The sequence below is a fragment of the Taurulus bubalis genome, assembly GCF_910589615.1.
Source record: "Taurulus bubalis genome assembly, chromosome: 1".
Classification (NCBI taxonomy): Eukaryota; Metazoa; Chordata; class Actinopteri; order Perciformes; family Cottidae; genus Taurulus; species Taurulus bubalis.
In genome coordinates, this window is record NC_136589.1 from 26967941 (window position 1) to 26990441 (window position 22501).

The 22501-nt window shown below is 41.0% G+C and overlaps 1 protein-coding gene across 1 annotated transcript in view; it reads right to left on the reverse strand.

Moving 5' to 3' along the window:
• Positions 1-6375: 6375 nt before the first annotated feature.
• The window catches only part of mtcl1 (microtubule crosslinking factor 1), a gene marked incomplete at its 5' end in the record, with an annotated part of 54579 nt that continues 38453 nt past the window's right edge, over positions 6376-22501 (reverse strand). Inside the window, 6 exons of the mRNA XM_079226988.1 lie at positions 6376-6643; positions 13478-15038; positions 15495-15571; positions 15889-16209; positions 17494-17766; positions 21071-21238. Coding sequence (XP_079083114.1) covers positions 6440-6643; positions 13478-15038; positions 15495-15571; positions 15889-16209; positions 17494-17766; positions 21071-21238 — 2604 coding nt within the window. The 3' untranslated portion in view covers positions 6376-6439. The remainder of the gene's footprint in view (positions 6644-13477; positions 15039-15494; positions 15572-15888; positions 16210-17493; positions 17767-21070; positions 21239-22501) is intronic.

Here is a 22501-nt window from a genome sequence, read left to right on the forward strand (position 1 = left end):
GGCTAGCCCCGTGTCACCGATCGCTAGTTCCGCAGTAGATGTTTCAGAAAATTTGCCAAAGAAAGTATTGAAGCATGAAAGTACACTCATTTACTCCATCTCCGTCCACATTAGTAGTCCACAGCTTGATATAGTCGTTACTGCAAACTTACTACTTACTTTCCTTCCTCTTTAATCATCACACGACCCCTCAGATTTATCTTGTGACCCTCAGGAAGGGGCCGACCTTATTGCTTATTGGTTGGGAACAACCAGACTGCAAGTAAAGAAGTTAAAACTCACTCCATCTCGACCAGCGATAATGCCAACACACTGATGCATCAGTATTAATAATGCCATATATAAATATATTAGAAGATCTCTCTTTTAAAGTATCAAAAGTAGTCCATTTGTCTACAGAACTAGTACTTTTGATACCCGTCAAGCACCAAGGCATTTTTTAGGATTTAGCTCGAAATAGCATACCCAAACTAAAAAGGGTGTATCTCTGCAACCACAAGGGCTATTTGAATAATTTTGGTGTTATAATAAAGGCAACCCTTGTGGGCTTTTGGTCAGATGTGTAAATATTAGTATATATGTTGCTCGCTAAGAGTAAATAAAGATTGAAACACAGACAAAATAGAAGTCTCAGGTCCGCCTATAGAAAAAAGCACTTTCAGGATGATTATCTCCTTGAAATGATGCTTCACTAAGCCCTGAGGCTCTCCCAAATCATAGCACAATATGTTAACAGTCTCTCTGCAATGTTTTCACTTGAAAAAGTGAAGCAGAACAAAGTCAGAGAGGTAAAGTACAGAGAAAACTTAGGCGGTTTCCAAAATTTGCATTTCGGCACATTTGCGCATATTTATCTGTGACATTTGAATTTTTTCATGTAGCAAACCTTATATTTCACTTTCATATGACTTATGGTGTTCAATAAACTTGTATCAGTGTGGATTTACTGGGGGAAATGCATTTAAAAAAATAAAAAATAAAAAGTTTCAAAATTTGCTGACTCAGCGATTTATGTTCCTGTGTTCTTTGGTTCATATCTCGGTGATGCTTTGCAGCACAGGGATTTGGTGAATAGATTTGGAATCTGTGTGGAATTGTCTTGCTTTTTTCTATTTGTCTTTTTCTGATAGCACCAAGCTACGGGCTGTTACTTCCGGAAACATGCAGAATGGGCTGACTCGTGACAAAATTATAACTATTTTATTTTAATAATTATTTTAGTTGGTGTTTGAGTTGTGTTGAAATGGCTGACTAATTACTGTAGTCCAGGTTATCTTGTTTAATTTGAGGTGTAGCATCAATATATTTGTTCATGATTATTGTAATGTTTTACACAGTTTAACTAAATTTCTAAAAAAGGACCTATATAGGTCCATACGGGGCTTAAAGTGTTAAAAAGAGAGATCTTCTTTTTTATCCTAAGCATCCTTCTTCCTTTTCACAAGCTGCTGCCTCCATTACTCACATTGACGTTCGATCTTCCCCTCTGACTTTTGACAATTCACCATTTATGTTCTTTAACTTAAGTAGACGTTTAAATGCAGGACTTGTGAGTACTTTTTTTTAATTGATTGTAACTTGTAACTAAAGGATCAGAGTACTTTCTCCACCACTGATTTCACCAACTTACGTATAGGCAAATTATAAATGTACTTTGCCATATTTCTTTTTTCATGCTTTCTGAAAATGTTTCCCTTGCTGAACGGTCCTGTTGCTTTAGTTCAGGGTTCAAACGGCCGTCACACTCGGCAGCACAATGGGACTGTCTGTTTACTCACACAATAGTGCATCTCTTGTGGAGTTCAAATCCAACAACAAAAAACCCTCCAACTTGACACCCAGCCTCTGCCTCGCTGTTTCCCCAGCATGAAAGCCCTGGTAGCGGCGGTGCTCACATGAATAATGATGGAACAGAAAGGGAGGAGAGGTGAAGGGCCTCCAGGCAAAGCTCTCGCTCAATATGAACTCTCCTCTCCTGGTCGAGCGTGGGGCTTTTTGTATCGTTGGCATGACAACCTCTCAGCTAATGGCACAGCCAGGCCCATTGTGTCGCTCATTGTCTGTTTGAGGGTCTCACACACAGCTGCAGGCATGCACAATTTAGGGGTCCAAGTTTTGACAGCACGCTGAACGAGACAGTGTGGAGCCTCAGAAATGTTCATTCTGTCAGCAGGACACATGGAGAACGAGGGCAGTTCAGTCAAATTGATTTAATTGTGTCTTGATTAAACTGTCTGGACAACCGGTTTCTTCTTTAATACATTTGAACAGTGAAAGATTTCATTCGCTATTCAGAGAGAATTTATGTGCTCTTGATATTTTAGTTCATTTTCAAGTACGGTATACTTTTCAAAATTGTTAATAGTAACAATTCAACTGCTTATAAAAACACTTCTGCCAAAAAAGTTTCATGCTCGCTTTGGTCCAAAGTGTTTTTAAATAAGAAGGTTTTAGCAAAGATGCGTTTGTGAAGTAGTGAGCATACGACTCGATAAATGAGACTTTGATTATACTGCACAAAACCAACAGATTGTAAACAGATGTTTTGATATAGTTTTGCTGTTATTAATTCATCAAGAATTTTCTCTGTTTTTGATTCTTCGTTCACCATGACATACGAGAAAAACAGTTTAAGGGTGAAATATTACATTAAGTATCACTTCAATTAAAAGAGAGAGTATCAATATGAATGCATTTCACACCTGGGTGTGGTTACCCATCCAAGATTCCCCATCCAAGGTTTTAGTTCATAAACAGCAGCAGAGGTTGACGTAACACCGACAGAAACTCTGTCTAAAAATGTCACACATTACATTTAAAGTGGTTTAAAACTTGTCCTGCCCCATCTTTGCTTCGGGACATCTGCAGTATTCCAGCGTGACATCTATTATACAGAGGTCACACCCTTCTTGCTGCAGCCGACATCAGACATTATTACAGCAGAGTCCAGTGTTTAGAGAGCAGCAGTGTGCTGTATGTGCGAGGAGGGACTTCAGGGCTAAATTATTCAGCAGTGGTGGGTTTCTCTCAGGCCGGATGGAAGTAAAAGCAGAGCATCTTCGTCTTCTTCCCTCCACTGACCTGCTCGGTGCCATCAGCAGCTCCCAGAGTGCAGCTGGGCCGCATTAATTATTCATCGTTATAACTCAATGAAAGGTATACGGGGGGCCTTCAGCTCTCTGCCTCTTCATCGCTCCCTCTTTCCTGCTCTCCAACAATCAGCATTCTCTCCCTTGGAGCCAATAAAACCTTTGACTTCTCCAGTTGAAGCCAACCGTTTGAAAATGTACATATTTAATTATTGTGCCATATTTTCTTCTCAAGACGTGGAAAGCTAAAATGTACAGAATAAAGCAAGAATGAGATATTTGTCTCTATTAGCTGGCAGCAACACCAACCTCAGAGGCTGCTGCACCCTAAACATAAACATTCTCTTTATCAAAGGGTTAGTTCACCCAAATGACTTTAATCTATTTGTAACTAGAAGCGCTGGAGTACTCAAGATCAGTCTTGGACTACTTTTTGAAATGTTCTCGAGTGCACCAACATTTGGCTTTCCATGATGAGTGGTTGTCAAATACATTCCTGCAGAACCAATGGACACAGTTAAAAAAAGATCTAAAACTACCCAAAACCTTTTCTTTGAACACAGTAGTTGCATTCACAGTAATGACTGGTGAACATGCTCTGTGCTTTGTTCATGTAAAGGAAAATAAAAAAGTCTAAAAATGATCCAGTCATAGACAAATATAAAATGAATGGTTCGTTACTTATATCTATCAATGCAGATAATTTAGTGTTATTTGCCCAGTTTTTAACACATCTGGACCACTGCAATGGAGGTAAACATAATTTAGTTTGTGATTATCTGTGATTATCTTGAATAATTCTTGAAAGACATGTTGCTGTTGAGCTTTTTGAATAGCTTTCAAGACTGTCATCACCAAAAACAATAGCGCTTAAAATGACAGATATATTATGTTTTTCTAACATATGACTTCTGATGGCGGACATACAAAGTGTCTGCCTTTGAAATGGAAGATGTGCTACTAACAGTCTAACTGGTTTCTAAACACAATCATGTCCATGATCTGTCCCTAACATTAACCAAGTAGTTTCACGTACTTAAACATTACCAAAATATTGAGGACAGATCAAAAAACAATCACTCAAGCCATTTTTGTTCATATAGATCATTTGAGAAGACTTTCTTCAGACATTTTTCAATGCTTAAGCTCAAACAGAATTGCATGTAGCTTTCTTTGTATCGGCCTTTTCACCCAAGACATTTTGATATATGACAAGTAGGAAAAGCACAGACTAGATAAAATATAAAATTATAGATGGCTGAATTCCATTAGAGATACCTTAATATTTTGTCATATAAACCCCAAAATATTTCATAAAATCAAAATATATATGGACACACACGTGTTTAAATAAACTAGTCTAGGTTTATTTTACTGGTCTTTATCTTGCGTGACAAGCTGAGTAACATGAGTAAGGTGACACATTTATGACCATGATGCAACAGGATTTGACTTCTGGGACGACACAATCTTCTTATTCACATTACTGTGTGTGTGTATGTGTGTGTGTGTCTATCCTCTGTAATCCTGTGGTCTGTACTGTAATCCACACACACATGCACGCATGCACACGCACGATCCAGGATCAGTCTGTGCCAAGAACAGAAACTCAGGTCTAATGAAAGAGCATATAATCTATGAGCTGTATCTAACCTTTATAATTGAGAGATAGATATACAACGAGAACAACCGATACAAACCATAGGCTGCACATAAAAGTGTAGATAGTCACCGTGACGTCAACGGTCAACCGATGGTTTGTGATCTACGGTTTGGAAGCCTTAAGTTTGGCATTTTGACCGCCGCCATCTTGGTTATTTAGAACAGGAAGTGACCACATCTGGACGAGAGGCTGGACCTGGAGAGGACTGAGGCCCAGCGGGGCCAGTGCTGTTAGCAGCTAGCGCTAGCTTGGTTAGCAAAGGTGCATCAGTAGTTTACATCTGTGTCATTAATTGGTTAACAGAAGAAAGAATTAAAACAAAATGTGCATACGATAAGAAAGTATAATTGAACTCGCCGTGGTGGAAACCTGTCACTGAAAGCAGCCACGTTCTTAATGATGCCCGTCTTTAACGGGTGAGCTATATACCCTGTACAGTTGTCATGAACGGGGATATTAGCAATAGATAACACAACTTTTGCTGTACTAGCCTGTGAACATTTCATTCTGCTGTACAGTTGGGCTTTTTAACATGAGGGTCTATGAGGATAGACTCTGTGTTGGAGAAACGTTTTGCTTTATTTTTCCGACCTAAAGGTTGTTGCTTGATGCAAACACACACACACACTCTCTCTCTCGCTCTCTCTCTCTCTCTCTCTCTCTCTCTCTCACACACACACACACACACACACACACACTGAGAGGAGGATGTCTTGTAAATACACATTCATGTTTATTACCATTGAGTATTTACATAAGACTATACTGTTAGACTTTTTTGACATAGACTTTTTCTTGTCAAAAGAAAAACTAATTCATATCCAATAGTAACAACTGTACAAAGACAGCCTGGTAGGTACAATAACTCACTTAAAAATTCTCATTATTTTAGTCAATGCAAATCTTGCGACAACAAAAACAACAGCTTGAGAGTCCCCACCATGACATTTTTTTTCTTTTCCCCCCACAGCGGAGCCGAGTGATCACAAATGACTGAAGCTCGTATGTACATGCACTGAAGTGCAAGTGTTCAAAAGGCATGCAAATATTTGACTGATATTTGTACAACTGCCTTCCAGATATGCATAAGATTGTTCTATTTGTTGTCAACCATCTTCTAAATGTCTACAGAGCCAAACATTCATCCGCCCCTGAAAATAAATACATTAGCATCAGAAATGACATCATGTGTCTCTGCTTCAGACCCGATGAAGCAGAAGTAGTTTTTTTGTTTGTTTGCTCTCCTTGAAACTAAACTGAAAAGTCATGCTTCAAAGGCTGGCAACCAAAACACAGAAGGTTTGCTTTTATTGAAGAAAAAAAAAGAGTTTGAACATCTATTTCAAAAAAAGAAAAACGTAAACAGATGAGAAGACAAAAATCATGTAAACATAGAAATGCAACAGCTGACCTACAGTTTACACACATGTGGGGTGTTATGAGTAACTCAGTGTGCAGGCACCTCTTATGGAAATGTAGTTTTTAAATCTTTTTTTGATGATATTACAGTACATTCCAGGTTCTTCTAAAAAAGTTCTGGTTCCTCGATGGTCAGCTGGTGCTACTGGGTGGATCCCAACCCCTCCTTTAGGCTCCCTCTTTTGGAGTCTCTAAATTTGGGGGGTTTCTGAGGTACTGGGTCCTTTAGGCTGAAGTGGAGGAGGGAGAGAGGAGGTAGAGGACGGCCTCATGCTGGCTCCTTGCCCTCCAGGATGGTCTCCCGGTGTCCCGGCGGTGGGAAGGTGAACCTCCTCTTTGTGCCCTGGCTCCACTTGGGGGAGGAGGAGGGTGAGTGGGAGGCCCAGCGCGAGGGGGGGCGGCGGTTGGCCGGGCGGGCCGGTCTCAGGAAACAGGAGTCCAGGGGTGGAGCCACCGGAGAGCGAGGCAGGTCCTGCCAATGACAAGGAGCTGTCAGTGAGGAGGGATGGGGGAGCGACTCGGCGAAATAAACAGAAGTGAACAGATTTAGACATGAATGAAAGAAAGTAAAAGAGTGAGCGTGAAGATGTATACATTATGTGAACAAAAATGTTACTTTAAGCAAAGAAGTACTGAATGTGTCAAAAAGAAGAATCAATGTCATAGGAACTTTTATTTTCTCAGGCGATTTCTATTGGTTGTGTGTTACCATTCTGTCTATAGCCATCATTTTAAATTAGCGGAGCACCGGTTTATTAGCTACACTGTTCTAAATCTAATCCTGCAGAATAAAGAGGCATAACAAATGAGTAAATGGACCTTGAGTTGAGATCAAGAGGTCAAGAAGGAAATGTCTAGATCAACTAGATCAGATGAGTTACAGCTGTTAAAACATCTAGGTTACAAATATAACCATTGTTTATATATAATTTCGCAACATGTATTCAGTAACTGATTTAAAAAAAAAATTCAATATAGTTTGGTTTAGCTACACTGGGGTATGCCCATAAGCATAATTCTTATCAAATTATAGTATCTGCTATATTTTTCTATCTATTTAGATGATGTAATTCTGTATCAGAATATCTTGATATAGAATTTACTCATGATACAATTAAGTTAAAAAAAAAGCTAAAATATCAGATTGAATTATCGCCAAGCACTACTTCTTTCCACCAAATCAATGCTAAATGATAACTTTTGAGGCTGCAGTTAGTGATCCCCTCATCATGCACTTAAAAAGAGGGACAACATATTGAAGACAGCTTTACAAAGATGTAATGCTGACAGACAATATGAAGGGATGATGAGTAAAGCAACACCTGTGGATGAAACTGAAAAAACTAAACCAATTTAATATATCCTAATAATGGTTTCATATTGAATTTGCTCATGGTGGTTATTATGGTAAGACTGGGAAACTTTTCAGAGAGCGCGTATTCCGACTCAGCGCTTAATAATGTTGAACAAATACACATGAAAGCCCCTAATCAGCCAAAGTCCCTTGTTCAAAGTAACTGGACCCACATTTTACTGGTCATAATGTTATATTGTCAATGGACACTGTTTAACATGGGACCTTCTTCCGTCTCTGTCGTGAGTGAAATGAGGAGGAAGCAGCCTTTTTCAAAATAAGATCCAGTCAAATAAAACACAAAAACTGCAGCTACAAAAACAGGTGAAGGACAAACTGGTTTAGGTCCAAACACAGATGTAGGGTGTTTGCATCCATTTGTGTTGCGATGACTGAGGTGCATGACAGATTAATGCAAACTCAGGGGTTTATAAATCTGGTTCATGACTGGGTATGTATATTTCTGCTGAGGCACACACACACATTAATGGTGAGTAGATTACAGACACTGTTATGTATCTGTCCCCCAGATGAAAACAGTAAAAGTGAAAAAAAAGAGGGCGATAAGAAGAGAGAAAGGTTTTCATCCCCCCCTCGTCAGAATGATGTCAGAGTGTGATTGGGTGAACGATCACAACCGGGACATCGCACCATTGGCCTGATTTATAGATAGCTCATCTCGAGGCATTAGATTTTGGCTGAAGGATGGGAGACATCGAGTCCACAAAGTAACAATCTAGTTCTGCTAAAAATACACGGCTGCGAGGCCGCGGTGGCATGAGAGGATGAATGAAAAGACCCGCCAGTGAGTGACGGGCTGTAAGAAAGTCACAGAGACGGATGTGCAGCGTCTCCATCAATAAATAATTTGTTTATGTATATAACAGATGGATTGTGTACACACACTGGAAATACAGAGTTTTTTTTTTAATGGGCGGCTTGTGGGTTAAAACTAGATTTCCTGTGAGATGCTAATACATCAGATCACACGACACCACAGATCATGCAGAAGTAATGGGAACAGGAAGTCAGAGACGGAAAGGCTGCTGAAGACAGCAACTAAACAGCTTCACATCAACTCTGACTTCTCAGTCGATGCTACAACCTTAAAAGGAGAAATCCACCCTAAAACACTTGGACACTGTTGAAACCGATGTGATTACATCTGTAGGTACGTTTTAATTTGTTGGAGAATATTGCAGTTAAAATATTCGGTCTTTCTTCATCCATCAGGGTCAACATTAGATGTTACACTATTTTTGGCCTATGACAAGAAGGCGGTTAAGTTGTAAGGGAGAAGCATTCACAACTGAAAAAAGGTTCAGCTATTATGCGCAATTTCATGGCTCGAGAATTTGATGGACGATCATAAATGGCCAAGTCCATAAAAATAATGAAAACCAAAACGGCTACATTTCATTTGAACACTCTCATATACTTCACTGTAAGCTAACTTTTTATAGTTGAATATTAAATAATGTTGACAATAATTGATGAGTTATTTACTACCTCTGGCCAATAGACAATTACAATTAACGGTTTTAAATAGTGTCGTCTGTTAAAGTCTGTTTTTATGGATGTGATTTTAATATGAGATGTATTTAGTTAAAGAATGTTTACATGCTTACATTTTCTCAGAAAAAAAGAGTCTGCAGCATTTTGAACACATTACCAAATACACATTAACCAAATGCTTTGTAGCAGCTGACTGAACTCTCAACATTTTTACCGAACACTTGAACTCATTGTGAAGGTGAGTTATCAAAACAGACCAGAACGCTTTGCTTCAGCCACCTACCATATCGGAATGGTATTTAGCATGATGTAGGAAATGAACAAAGTGAACTGCAAGCAGAGGAACTCAGCACTCATCAGAGAAATACACGGACAGGCTGATAACAGTTGTATAACAGTGTCAGAGTATCAGATGGTGGATCTTCCCTTTAAGCATGCACAATGGACCAGAGAAAGCAGTTAATAGCCACCAGGCATCAAACACAACACCAACAGGTGATGGAGTATAGAAAGTGATGAGTGTTAGAAGCAGTCATCTTCGGTTAATCTTTTGAGGACTTGTTAGTGTGAGAGTAAATGGGGGAACTGTAAGAGAGAAGAAGAAAGAAAACACTGTATGGACAAAAGAGTGAAAATAGTAAAACATCACAAGAAAACATCACAGTAGAGGAGCACCTGGTAGAAACACAATGTTAGCATAATCCAGATGTTATTATTGTTATGCGCAGGGGCCCTCAAAACAACCTGCACTGAGGAATATGTGAAACATCCAAAAGAGTGGACTGTTTTGTGTCACGTTTACTGGTTCAGATGTTATCTGACCAGCAGTCAAGACACAATCTGAAGACTCTTTGAATCACGTGGACTGAGTTTGCTTTAAAGGACCATAAAGGCAGTTTTGCATGGTACATCCCGTTAATGTCAAATCACATATAGTTTACATTATTGCCAAACTTTCCTTAATTTCTTCTCCGGGTGGTATGACAATCAACTTGTTGAACCGTGAAAAACTACTTCAGATGCGTACTCCATTACAGCTGGTGCATCTATGTTACTCTGCTCAGTATCATCTTGACTTATTAAGGAGACATTTCAAAGGGTTTTATGATCCCAGTGTCTTCAATCTCTTACAACGAGGACCCTGGGAAAATGTCATCATCACACACTAATGCTGTGCAGAGAGCAGGAACTGTTATGAAAACATTGAGATGCACCAATTGCTTCTAAAAAGTCTGACCTGCTGCTTCAGATTTTTGCCGATCTTTTTCCAAAGAAATTTAATTGACAGCAAAGCTCCTGACTTTTTTCAAGATCTCCCTAAAAAAATCCTATCTTTGTTCTGAAGCCAGAAAACGTCAAATTCTACATTTTATCTATTTACTTTGTTCTTGTCAAAGTTAGCTTTTCAACATCAAATTTCTATTTTTATCATTTTCTGTATCGTGAACAGTGAATGAATAAATTACTTCAGTTTAAGCTTATATCTATCCTTCAACATGAAGCTGTATTGCTTATTGTAGAAGTTTTATCAAATAAGTTGCTGCTCTCAGCAGCGATGGACCTCTGCAATACATATCCAGCTTAATAAATGTCCGCTGTAATTCATTAACATTCTCGTCTCTTAAAGTTGATTTTCATACTGTTCTGGCTGAACATGTATTTAAATCGAATAATCTCAACATGAATGGTATGACACTAGAAACAGTAGATGCGATTTATGTGATTAATGGCCTAAAACATGCAAAAAAACACCATTATGGTCCTTTAAAAAACAGATGATCTATAACAAAGAAACTGATCATGCGTGCATTAACACAAAGATACAGATGTATGGCCGTCGCACAACTTTTGACACCACTCCGATGGCTTCACACAATGTCACTCTGCCGTCCTGTGAAGCATGCATTAATGAAGAGGGTGAGGGGTAGGAGGGGTCTGCAGGGCGTGAGGTGAGAGGTCCGTGTGGCTGGTGAACCCACCGCGAAAGGTTCGTGGAGGAAGAGGAGGAGGAAGACAAACTTACATCACGGAGACAAGCAGAGTTAGAGTCCCCAAGGAGTTGTTAGTATGACATTGTGGTTCTGGATCAGAGCACAGCGGACAGGGAAGAGGGGGAGGGGGAGATAAAGCCCAGAGGGGAGGAAAGAGGGGCGGGGAGGAAGATAGAGCAGGACATGTTAATTGGTAAAATTGGGTAAAGAGGAAGTCTGACAAGTATGGCATAACATAGGCAGAGAGGTTTACCAGAAGAATTAAGGTGGCTGATTTCAGTTTGCAGACCACAGAGAAAGTTAATGAAACACACACCCATTCACTTTAGACCTGGAAAAAAACACAACTGGGACGTTGAGCTTGGTGTAGATACACAGCCCGGTCGGATATTGTTGGAAATAAATAAAAACATTCAATATGAACGGCTTCAAATAAACCAAATATAAGGTTCGATGACGTGACTATATACACACACCTCGATAGAGGTAATAAAGTTACTATCAGGAGAAATTTGTCATCCTCTGTATTGCTGAAATGTTTAGTCAATTTATCAATCCATCAGAAAATGTATCGAAAATAATAATTTGTCATATATTTAATTAAGCAAATATGCAAAACATTTGCTTCTCGAATGTGAGATAGTGCTGTTTTATTTCTCTGTTTTATACTGTATTGTCATATATTATTACGTTTAGTCGAACACAACAAACAACGTGATGACTTTGGGAAATTCTAATGGGACACAATTCGTTTGGACAATTAATCTAAAATAATCGCTGCAGCTGTAATTCATCTGTAAGCAACAAATCTGGTTATTTCATCTAAGGACGGTTTAAACTTTTTTGAATTTCTAGAAAATCTGCTACATCACGAAACATATCCAATATAAATTTGAAATGGTTTGAATGTGGATTTTTGGTTATTATTTCCTTTAGTGCAAAAACAACTTGTGGATTGGCAGAACATTGGTGGTTAACAATTTTTCATAACTAATCAATTGTCCAAGTTAATGAGGAGAATGACTGCTGGTTACAGATTGTAAATGTGATAATGTTTCATATCACTCAGTATCGTTCAGTTACACAAAACAAGGAATGAGAAGACACCGTGTTGAAGCTCTACAAGATGGTGATTGATTCTAACAGAGAATAAACTACTGAACAAGTCATTGAAAATAATCATTACTATTGTTTATTTACTGGATTAGCAAAAAACAGACTGTAAACCTACTTTACCAGTAAATATATTGTTTTGTGAAACATATGTATTGATGTATGATTATAGTTCTTTTAGTTTACTGGTGGACATTTTGAATGGTTTGAAAGGGATTTCTGTGTGGTTTGAACACTCTTCTGTGTATATATTTATCCATTTGAGGGACACACGATACACAGCAAGATATGCTTAACTACCATCTCAATTCATTATCTCCATCCGTCATGCACAGAAGGCCTCACTGAGTGAATGACTGCAGAAAAGGAACACTTTCATCCATAAAATCACAGATCAGACTCTAATCTTAGTCTCGTCTGTTCTGCAGCTCAGTGAGCAGCAGCTGGTGAATCCTTCATGTTAGTGGACATCTTAATCAGCACATGTGGGATTGTGTTGCTCACTATTCACGATACGGTTTTAAATATACAGCGCATCTCTCAGTATATTGTTATAATGTACAGCTTTATTACAGTATTACCTACTTCGCAGAAATTTTAATCTGTCTTTTGTGGCGTGCTTGTAAATTCAGTAAACTGAAAGCATGTTTCTTTATGTTTCACATTTAAACATGAAACCAGAAAGATGTTTTTCTGTCTGTAATTTATTATTTTCCCACAGGTCAGCTGAATGGGTGGTGAAAAAGGCCCGACCGACGTGTCAGCGCACTTGTTCTTGGTATATTTTGGGATCGGGTGAAATCAAATTGCTTCAAAAACTAGAGCCCCTTAAAATGCTGGTTGAACATGTATTCAGATAATTGCTAATAATGATATGTAATATAAGTATGTACCTCTGTAACTGTGATCTCACTCAGATCATTACTGTGAGATCATTCATTTCCGTTATTGGACACATGAATCAGGGTTCGGTCGGGCCTCAGTGAAAGTTAAAGCACAGAAATAAAAGACAATTACAGAAGAAGAAGACACCTTAAAGAGTGTCAACATACAGCCATGAAGAAAAGTTCAGTATTTTTGAAGAGGGTCAAATATTTTGACATTACCATTGCATCAGTCAGTGCTTTCCATCTGAGAAAAAAGCAACATTTTAGTGATATCATAACGTAGTTGTTAAGCTTTTTCTCTGATTAACCACATATGCTGTAAAGTTTGTCTTCAACCATTACAGGGAAAATCCAAGGAAAAGTCATAAATATTTTTGCGTCATGAAACATGGGCCCCAGATCAAATGAAGGATGAAGCGCTGAATCCAGTGCGTTTGCATATTTACCTCCATACATCCAGACTGTCCTCTGTCTGAGTCGGCCTGCCGGCTGTGGCTGCTCTGTCCTCCAGCCTGCAGCCGCCGCTCCTCTCTGAAGCTCTGCTCCTGCAGCTTCTTGTTAAGGATGCGAGCAGTGTTTTCAGCCAGCGTGTAGCCCGGCGGGGCCGACAGGTCCTGCCTTATGCTCACCACTTCTGCATTTTTGTCCCCCTGAGTCTCCACTATCAGCTGCACGGGGCTAGGCGAGCGCCCGCGAGCTACACGTAAGCACTCGTTCCTGGGGTCCATGGCGAGAGCCCCGTGGGCAGGGCTGGGCTCGGTGGTGCAGGGAGGGGTAGGCTGAGAGCGACTGGGGGACTTGTTGAACTTCTGCATGGAGTCGTAGGCCACTGGGTTGTGCTCGATGATGTTGAAGAGGCTGGAGAGGCCATCGTTGATGGTGGTATGGACGGGGCTGTCGCGAGTGGTGGTGGAGCGGGCCCACGCCGACTCGCTGTTGCCCTTCTGCGGCGTGGTGGGTGTGGGAGCACGGTTGGTATTGGGGAGCTCGGCCTTGTTGGATGTGGACAGTTTGCGCTGAAGCTTGGGCGAGCCGTACTTTGGCGAGCAGCAGGGTCGCTCAAACTTACTCTGTACGACAGGGGAGTACTGAACCTTCCTCACACTGCGTGACGGGGAAGAAATAGGCGTCCCGCCACCTTTTGGGGTGAGGCAGCGGTGGGGGCTGCTTGTCAGGTTCCTCAACAGGTCCGTTTGGAGACCGACACTGATGGTCTGAGTGGTCTGAGTGCCTCGCGTGGTGAATCCGTTGGTCTGGCAGGCGGTGTCCTTAACGACGGGCCCTGGGGGTGAACGGATAGCGTTCCTCACAGAGATGGCCACCTCCTTCATGTCGTCACTCATGTTTCTGGAGAGCTGAAGCTCTAGAGAGGAGGTGAAGCCCACAGTGGGGCAGATAGGAGACTGGCTAGGAGAAGTCCTCAACACCCCACTGTCCAGGAGCCCACATGCCCACCTCCCACTGCTGAACACCTCATCTGACCCACTGGCTCCCACCCCAGCCTCTCCTCCGCCCCTGGCTTTGGGCACTTTGGCGTACAGGAAGTTTGGGTCTTGGGCAGTCGGGTGCTTAGCTGCCCCAGATCTGGTAGGGCTGTGGAGCTTGTGGACCCCATAGTGCTCCATTCCCACCCCTTCCGCCCCTGCTCCGTTGCCCCTCAGCGGGGACTTGTGGCAGTGCTCGGGGCTGCTCAGGGTGCTGGTGGTCCGGGTGGCGCTGGTGGTGAGGAACCAGGAGGCCGGCTGGAATGGTTCAAGAACGAGCTCCCCTCCCCGGGCCTCGGGGGGTTTGTCTGTCCACACTTCCAGGGCAGGATCTGGGCCAGAGGTGGATGCTGGAAAGTCCCAGCCCTTATTATTGAACTCCTCAATGTACTTGAGGTCGTCCGGGGACAGAGGCGGGGTGAAGTCGTCTTGGCCCAGATCACCGTGGTGAGTCTTGTCGGGGAGGAACGGCGAGCTGTCCATTAACCGCTGGAAGTCGCTCATGGAGCACACAGACTTAGCTCTAGACACACACACACGCACACGCACACGCACACACACACACACACACACACACACACACACACACACACACTTCATTAACACTGAAACCAAACATCACAACCCATCATGATCTCATATCCTTTATATTCCCGCTGCTGACATCCAATCCTAAATATGTGTGTATGTTTTTTGAAAAGCAACTTAATGCTTTTAAATGTTTTAAAACTGTCTTAATTATTTAACAGCCCTATGAGCTGGATTTCTACGTCGCCATAACAGAAATTATACCTGGGGGAAACTCACTGTTACTTCAAGTAACAGTTAATAGAATCAATAGCCGATCTTGATGTGTATGTATGCAACACTATATATATATATATATATATATATATATATATATATATATATATATATATATATATATATATATATATATATAAAACACTCTTTGAACTTAGCTTTTCCAAGAGGTTACCTGAGCAGACTCCCAACGCCCATCTCGTCATCTGGGCTCACAGGATCGACTTCTCTCTCCAAAATCTCATTCAGGGCCTGAACCACAACAGATACAATAGTGAGATCATGTGGAAGTGGAGGATGATTTATCGGCACTAACATCAGGAAAACAAAACAAAACAATACATAAAAACACAATTACAAATAATTTTATTGCGTTTTGGAAACATTTCATTGAGTGGTTTGAACTCATAAATGTTCAACTAATAAAATAGTCTTGTCTGTTCTGGGACCAATTAAGTAATAATTTCATCTTTAAAATGTCACAAAATAGAAAAAAATGTCCATTTTGTCATTTACATAATGACTTGTGTTTCATGTGTTTCATGTGCTACATTACTGGTGCATGTTACCTCCTTCATGCAGGGGAACCTCTTCTCGCTCTCCAATCCGGAGGGTGAAGGGATCTTTAGCTCGCTAAGGGGGTCCAGAGACAGCGCATCCAGGAACAGGTTCTCCGTTGGGCCTCTCAGCCTCCTCGCAGCGGCATGCTCCTCCAGCATGGCCTCAGAGTCAGAGTGGGAGCGCACAGGAGGGGCAGCAGCGATGGGTGTGGACGCACAGGGGGAGCGCGGCGACCGGGCCGCGTTGCAGGGACTGTCCTGAGGAAAGAACACACCTCTGTGGTCCGAGCCACCATCTGTGATGTCGCGGGTGTTCAGCTCTCTCTGCAGCTGCACAGAGAATGACATACAGATGTCAGGTGATTGGTCAGAGAATTGACTTATATCCAGATTGTTTAAATATGTTCTGCGAGGTAAGATTTCAATGAATTCTGGTCCCTTGAAGACGGAGTAGATAACAGCTTTAGTTCCCCGTTGGAAAGGGCTGTCTGACGGAAAGGTAAATCAGTGAAAATATATTAATGTAGCGTTTACTTAAACATGATGTTGATATTTTTTGGGTGAATCTCTCTATTAGTTATCTAAATTACATGTTGCTGCAAACCGGGGTTGTGCTGATCGCCAGGTAATGCTATGGTACCACTAAGTACCTCATATAACCCCACTTTAAAACATCTGAACTATAATGGTCTATTTACGAGGCTGATATTGATATTACTTTACATTTACAGTATGCTTTATATATGCAGGAGGCTTTCTTCACATAGGAACACCTTGCTTTCCCTAAATATAATAAAATGTGAGCTATTGAGTAATCCTCCTGCAACATTCAGGCTTTAGATCTTTGCTTCAGTCTTGAGGTTTAAGGAAAACAACCCCATCACTCAATAACTTTCACCCTGCCAGCCTGAACAGTTCAGTTGGGAACCTGTGCTTTATAGTTTGCAGAATACGCTCTACTTCCTGCTCTGTGTCTCCTATATTCAACGGTGCATTAGCAGTTCTTTTTTCTAGTGTGTTATTATTTGAGTCCCTTTATATGTGAATACTCTCACACTCATATCATATTACCAGCTCATGTTCCTATCTCCTGCCCTGGACATGACGCACAAGTGAGGAGAGACACTGTAGTTCGTCTAATTAAATCAACACAGGGCATCAATTATTCAGTAATCCTGAGTATTTATTAGATCTAGCCGAGACTATTTGAAAGTACCAAACTACAGAGAGATAATCGCCTTGCATAATAAAGCTGGAGGTAAGCAAGAAATATGTTCTTTGGATGAACCTATGCTCTCGATTGAAGGCTCAAACATTTTCAAAAGGAAGAGAAAAAAATACATACAGCGTAACAAGCAAAGGCTTCAGATCTTTAGATGTGCTGGTTTTTACCAGTTTGATCTGTAAAGTTTGTAAAGAAGTTCAGTTCAAAGTGGTTTCAAGGCTGAAACAAAAGTGTGATGCTATCGAAAGCTCCAGATCAGCTACTAAATGCACATTGTGATGTGTGAGCCGGGCATTCTTATTGTGTGTGCTATGCTTCTCTTTCACCTCCCGTCATACTCCTATAACTCTTCTTTTCTCTGACTCTTTCCAGCTCCTCCCATCTCTCACCCTGTCCATCTTGCGTTGGAGCTCCCTCATGCTGCCATCCCACTCCTGCCGCTCTCGGTTGAAGCGCTCCAGCAGTTCTCCCTTCTCGCGGCTCCAGCTCTGCTCTCCATGCTGCAGCTTCCAGCGGAGGTCCAGGGAGGTGTTGTGGCTGTCGGCCAGCAGACGCCGGTGCTCCTCGCGCTCCAGGTTCAAGGCCCACTCTGGGTCTTCGGTCAGTTCCCCTTCACCTCCTTGAGCCTCGCCTCGCACCTGGCCTTGTCTCCCCTCCTCCAGCTGGTCAACAAGCAGAGACACAGGGGTGTTGCGTTGATTAGTCATTATTAAGTCACTATTATAATGCAAAGTATACCAAGAAGAAAAAAATCCACACAGGGCATCAATTATTCAGGAATCGTGAGTTTTTATTATATCTAACCTTGACTATTCTAAAGTACCAAAGGGATAATCGCCTTGCATAAAGCTGGAGAGAAATATGTGAAATACCACTGCTCTTGTTTGAAGGCACGGACATTTTTAAAAGGAAGAACAAAAGACGACAGTAAACTACATTTTGCAGATGGATGAAAACGTTTTTCCCAAACCAGAGAGATGCATCATGTTAGTGTCAAAGCAGAATAAAGAAATTACAGAATACAATTTACTTTTTATCCTGTGTATCCTTCTCATGACACCAAACTAACACCATTCATGAACAAGATAATAATGAAATGGCTAACTTGCACTCTTTATTGAGACAAACAGCTGCAATAAGTATAAAGGGAATCAATGTAAATGCTAAGGCTGTGCATCAAACCAAAAGCCCATTAAAAAACCATTGACTTCAAGACGAGGCAACCGGAAATGCAAAAACGCTGAATAATTTCTTGGTTTTAAGACTCATTCCTGCAGCACTCCATGTGCAAATGGTTATGTTACTCAAATTGGACATCCTGTTACCTGAAGCAACACATCTTCACCTGCATTGCATGCAGGGGGCGGTTTTCAGTTTGAATAGCTGCTAATACAGTGCACACACTGAACTTAAATCACTCCGATTCACAAAGAAGCACAATGAGATTAGGGAAAGGTAAAATCACCTGTAGTTGTTTTGTAGCTGACAGAGACACAGTAAAAACTTGAGTGAGGGGCTGCCATCCCAAATTCATATGGTAAACCACTCGCTGGTGGAAGGACATAAACCGAGGATTCAGACAAACTGCAGGAATCTTCAAAGCTGCAAAGCTGTACTATGTGAAGAGCAAGTCAAGGCTGCCATGAAATCTCAGCTTACATAACTCCATTCAAATGTTTGTTTTGTATACTTTTACACTGGGTTTGAAGACTGTCTGCTTACACTGGGGAGGATAACATGTGCAGCAATAGTTGCTGACTGAATGCTAAGAGCCAAGATGTGAGACATTATAAATATAGCCAGTCATTTCCAAGGCTTGACACCAGAGAACCAAACCAGACCAAAGCAGAGAATGAAACATGAGCCAGCCTGGTATTAATATCTCAAATGAATCCACATATAGATACGCAGATGAAGGTAATTTCCAATTCTGCTCTGCTCTGCTGGGCAGCGTAATAATCCTGAATAAAAGCCAGGAGTTTAGGGGCATATTTCAGAAGTCTTAATCAGGACGAAGCACAGTGGAGCAAGAGAAAAACTAAACATGGTATTATCAGAGGAAACTAAGTAAATTAGTTCTCGTAAATGCCCTCAGTGACTGCTGCTCTGTGGAAGGATACAAACCATTTCAAAGATTTTCTGATTAATAGCATGAGCGTTAAAAAGATAATCCCCCTATAAATCAATTTCTTAATTCATTCCTTAAGCTCCAGTTTACTTTTTTTTAAACCAGACATAGCTGGGTAAAGACACTACTCTGCCGCGGTCGGTTTTATCTTCCAATACATGTGGTCAAGAAATAACATATTCTATATTATTTTTCCACATTGTTGGCCACGTGTCCTGATCGTAAATGAGGCTCCAACATCACCACAAAACACAACGATCCCTCTGTGCCACACGGTACCGTTCCTTTAGTTCTTCCACTGAAAACGTAGTATTGATGTTTTTGTCTCCTATGAAATTCAAACACAACCCAAATAGTAATCCCTCTTAGTTGTTTTTAGCCTTAGCAACAAAGATTTATTTAGTTGATTAAACAGTATTTAATGCTTCTTTCATATACTGAATGACTGCTCTGCTCTTCTTAAGGCCACTTGATTCCATAGAGAGCCTACTGAGGTGAGCACTATAAACATTTTGTTTTGTTTTTAGGTGAACTCTTTCTTTAAGTACGGTACTTAAGCAAATATACTTTGTTACTTTCCACCACTGTTGTCTAGTCTTGATGCCCAATGCCAATAAAATGAGGTTGGTCCTGACCACAACTACACAGTCAAAATAGTCTTTACCTTAACATCTGAAGCCACTACATGTCGGTGTAGCGTGGGAATATTTTTCCCACGTTGGTTTCCCCAGTGTAGGTTTGGTTAATTTCTCTGCAAACAGTTTTACTCTGTAAGAATCAGAACCATTTATTGCCACGTATGTTTTCACGTACAAGGAATTTGTCTTGGCAGGTGGTGAAAAAAACCCAACTAATTGTCAAGCGATAACTTTCAAGAGTTGTAAAATCCTGTTTTTGCATTTAACAAACCTTCAGACTCATGGATGTGTTTCTCAAATTCCTGTATTTAGACCCCCTGTGTGTGAGCTGGTTTTAGTCTTTTCATTCTGCACAAAAAAATGTGGCCATATTCCCTTTATGCAACACAAAAAAAACAAAAACATAACAAAACCAGTAGAGCATTCCTAGGGTACATTTTTTAAATTTGCATCAGAAGGAATATACAGCAGCAGCATAACACCATTCCCTGTGCAGATAATATGCAATAAATATAAGACATCAGCAAACATTGTCCATCAACTTTGACAATGTTTGAGCACCACTCATCCTTATCATTGACTGAAACACATTCTGTCTGCCCTCGTCCCGCCAGAGGGAAGCCCTTGAACCCTTTTATTTTACAATGTCTTGGAGGATCTTGGAGGCCTTATACTGTTTTTATATTGACCTAAATATCAGTGAATTCCGTACAAAATAAGTGATATCAGCTCGCCATGTGCTCTTATCTGGTTTAGATGAATATACTCTGATCCTAATCTAGTATTTAAACTCCCATTAGGAATACAAGAGAGTGCTTTCAGCCGTTTTGAGTTCACTGGAACAATGTTGAATGAATTAGTTTGCACAGTGACATATTCATTAGTGCCAAGCAAGCCATTCATCATATTCTCATCTTATTGGAAGCTGTCCTTCCTGTTTTAATGTAACTGTTGAAGGGTGATTATAAATTGTATTCTGTCCATTTGTTTGTCACTTGGGGTATGGATTAAGGCACATTGTCATTCCATTGCTGCACTCTCAATATGACAGGGATTGGCCTTGGGGGGAAGTTTACGTTTTGCCCTGAGTGGAGAAGGCAACGTGTTTACTGTCACCTTGTTGCTTATTGAATGCACCTAGTTTTCTACACCAGATTGGGTTCTGTCTCTTTAAGGTGGGCGCTGAGACGCCATCTGTACCTGGGCGAACTGGCACTTCATCGCTGCCCACTTGACCTCCCAGGCGGCTTTGTCGTTTGCGTAGGACAGCTGCAGCTGGCATCGCCGCGCCTCCTCCTCCTGCAGCTCCATTTGAAACTCCTCCAGCAGCGTCCGCAGGGCCTGCAGCACTTGCCGGTTCTCCCCAAACTGCACAAAGAGGATTCAGACAAAACAATCATTTCGGAAAGGTTAACTCAACACACTCAGACACACATACACATGGAAAGTTCAGCAAGTTCTGTCCTCATCTTGATGGGCTCGTCCTTTGTTTCTCTGTAAAGCGCTTTGGGACAAACCTACTTTGTGAGTGCTTTATAAATCAATTTCACTTGAACTTCTCCATCCTGTTTCCCATCTGCCTCCTGCTTCTCTCCTTCTTTTATCCTTGTCCTTACCCATCTACCCTACCTTGATCATTAAAGCACTAAAACCTGTACACACAGATGGATGTACATACAATCTTACGCTCAGAAATCCGGACTTTAAATTAAATCCCTCTGAGTAGTGCAGCATTTAAAGCTGCAACAAAAAGCTCTTCTACGACCAAGTATTTATTTTATTCCATTTCAATGCATGTTTTTCCTGCTCAGAGAGGTGTGTGGAGAGCTGTTTGCTTCTGGTGGCCCTGCTGTGGGGACTCCTCAGGTCTTGGCAGGAGGCGGTGAAGCGCAAAGGAGTCTGTGAGTAAAACATCACCTGGAGGTTTCACTATAGCGCCACCGGCTCTGTGAACACGATATGAGCTCAGGTGTTAAAAGGCCAGTGTCCAGTATAAGCAGGAAAAAAAGGGGACCTCACATGGACAACCTTCCTTTTTCTTCTTGTTCTAATTTTGTGTCTCTAAATATGCATCATATGAGCATCAGCAAATGTATTAAATTTGTTTTTAGATCTAAAAGGTAAAGGTTTGCTTTTTAATAGGATTTATAACTAACAGGTTTCCCAGCTAGCAGTTTGATACCAGTAGTGCCGCTTGGTAGCTAGATACCCTGCAAGCTAATTAGCTTATTTTAAGTAAAAGCTGTGGAATTTTCGTGTAAATAATCACAGTTATGTTTACATTCAGCGTTTCTAACCAAAATGCAGTTATGTGTGTCCTAAAAGTCCAAAAAAAATTATTTTCCTTCTTAATAATAATAATATGGTAAAGTAATGATGTCAGATCACCTGAAAAAACATTGTTATGATGTGTAAAAATCAAAACACAGTAAAGTAGAGTACTTAGGCCATCTTAATAATGCTTATGAACTTTCTTTGGTCTTACAGCGGGGCAAAGTGGTCGTACTGATGTCAAAACACGCCATGTCAGGGAAAACCTTCAGCAGCCTGAAAAACAGAAGCTCCTTTTGTCTTCATGGCATGTAACTGATGAGGGTCCATGTTTTTGTATTCACAAAAATAATTACTCCC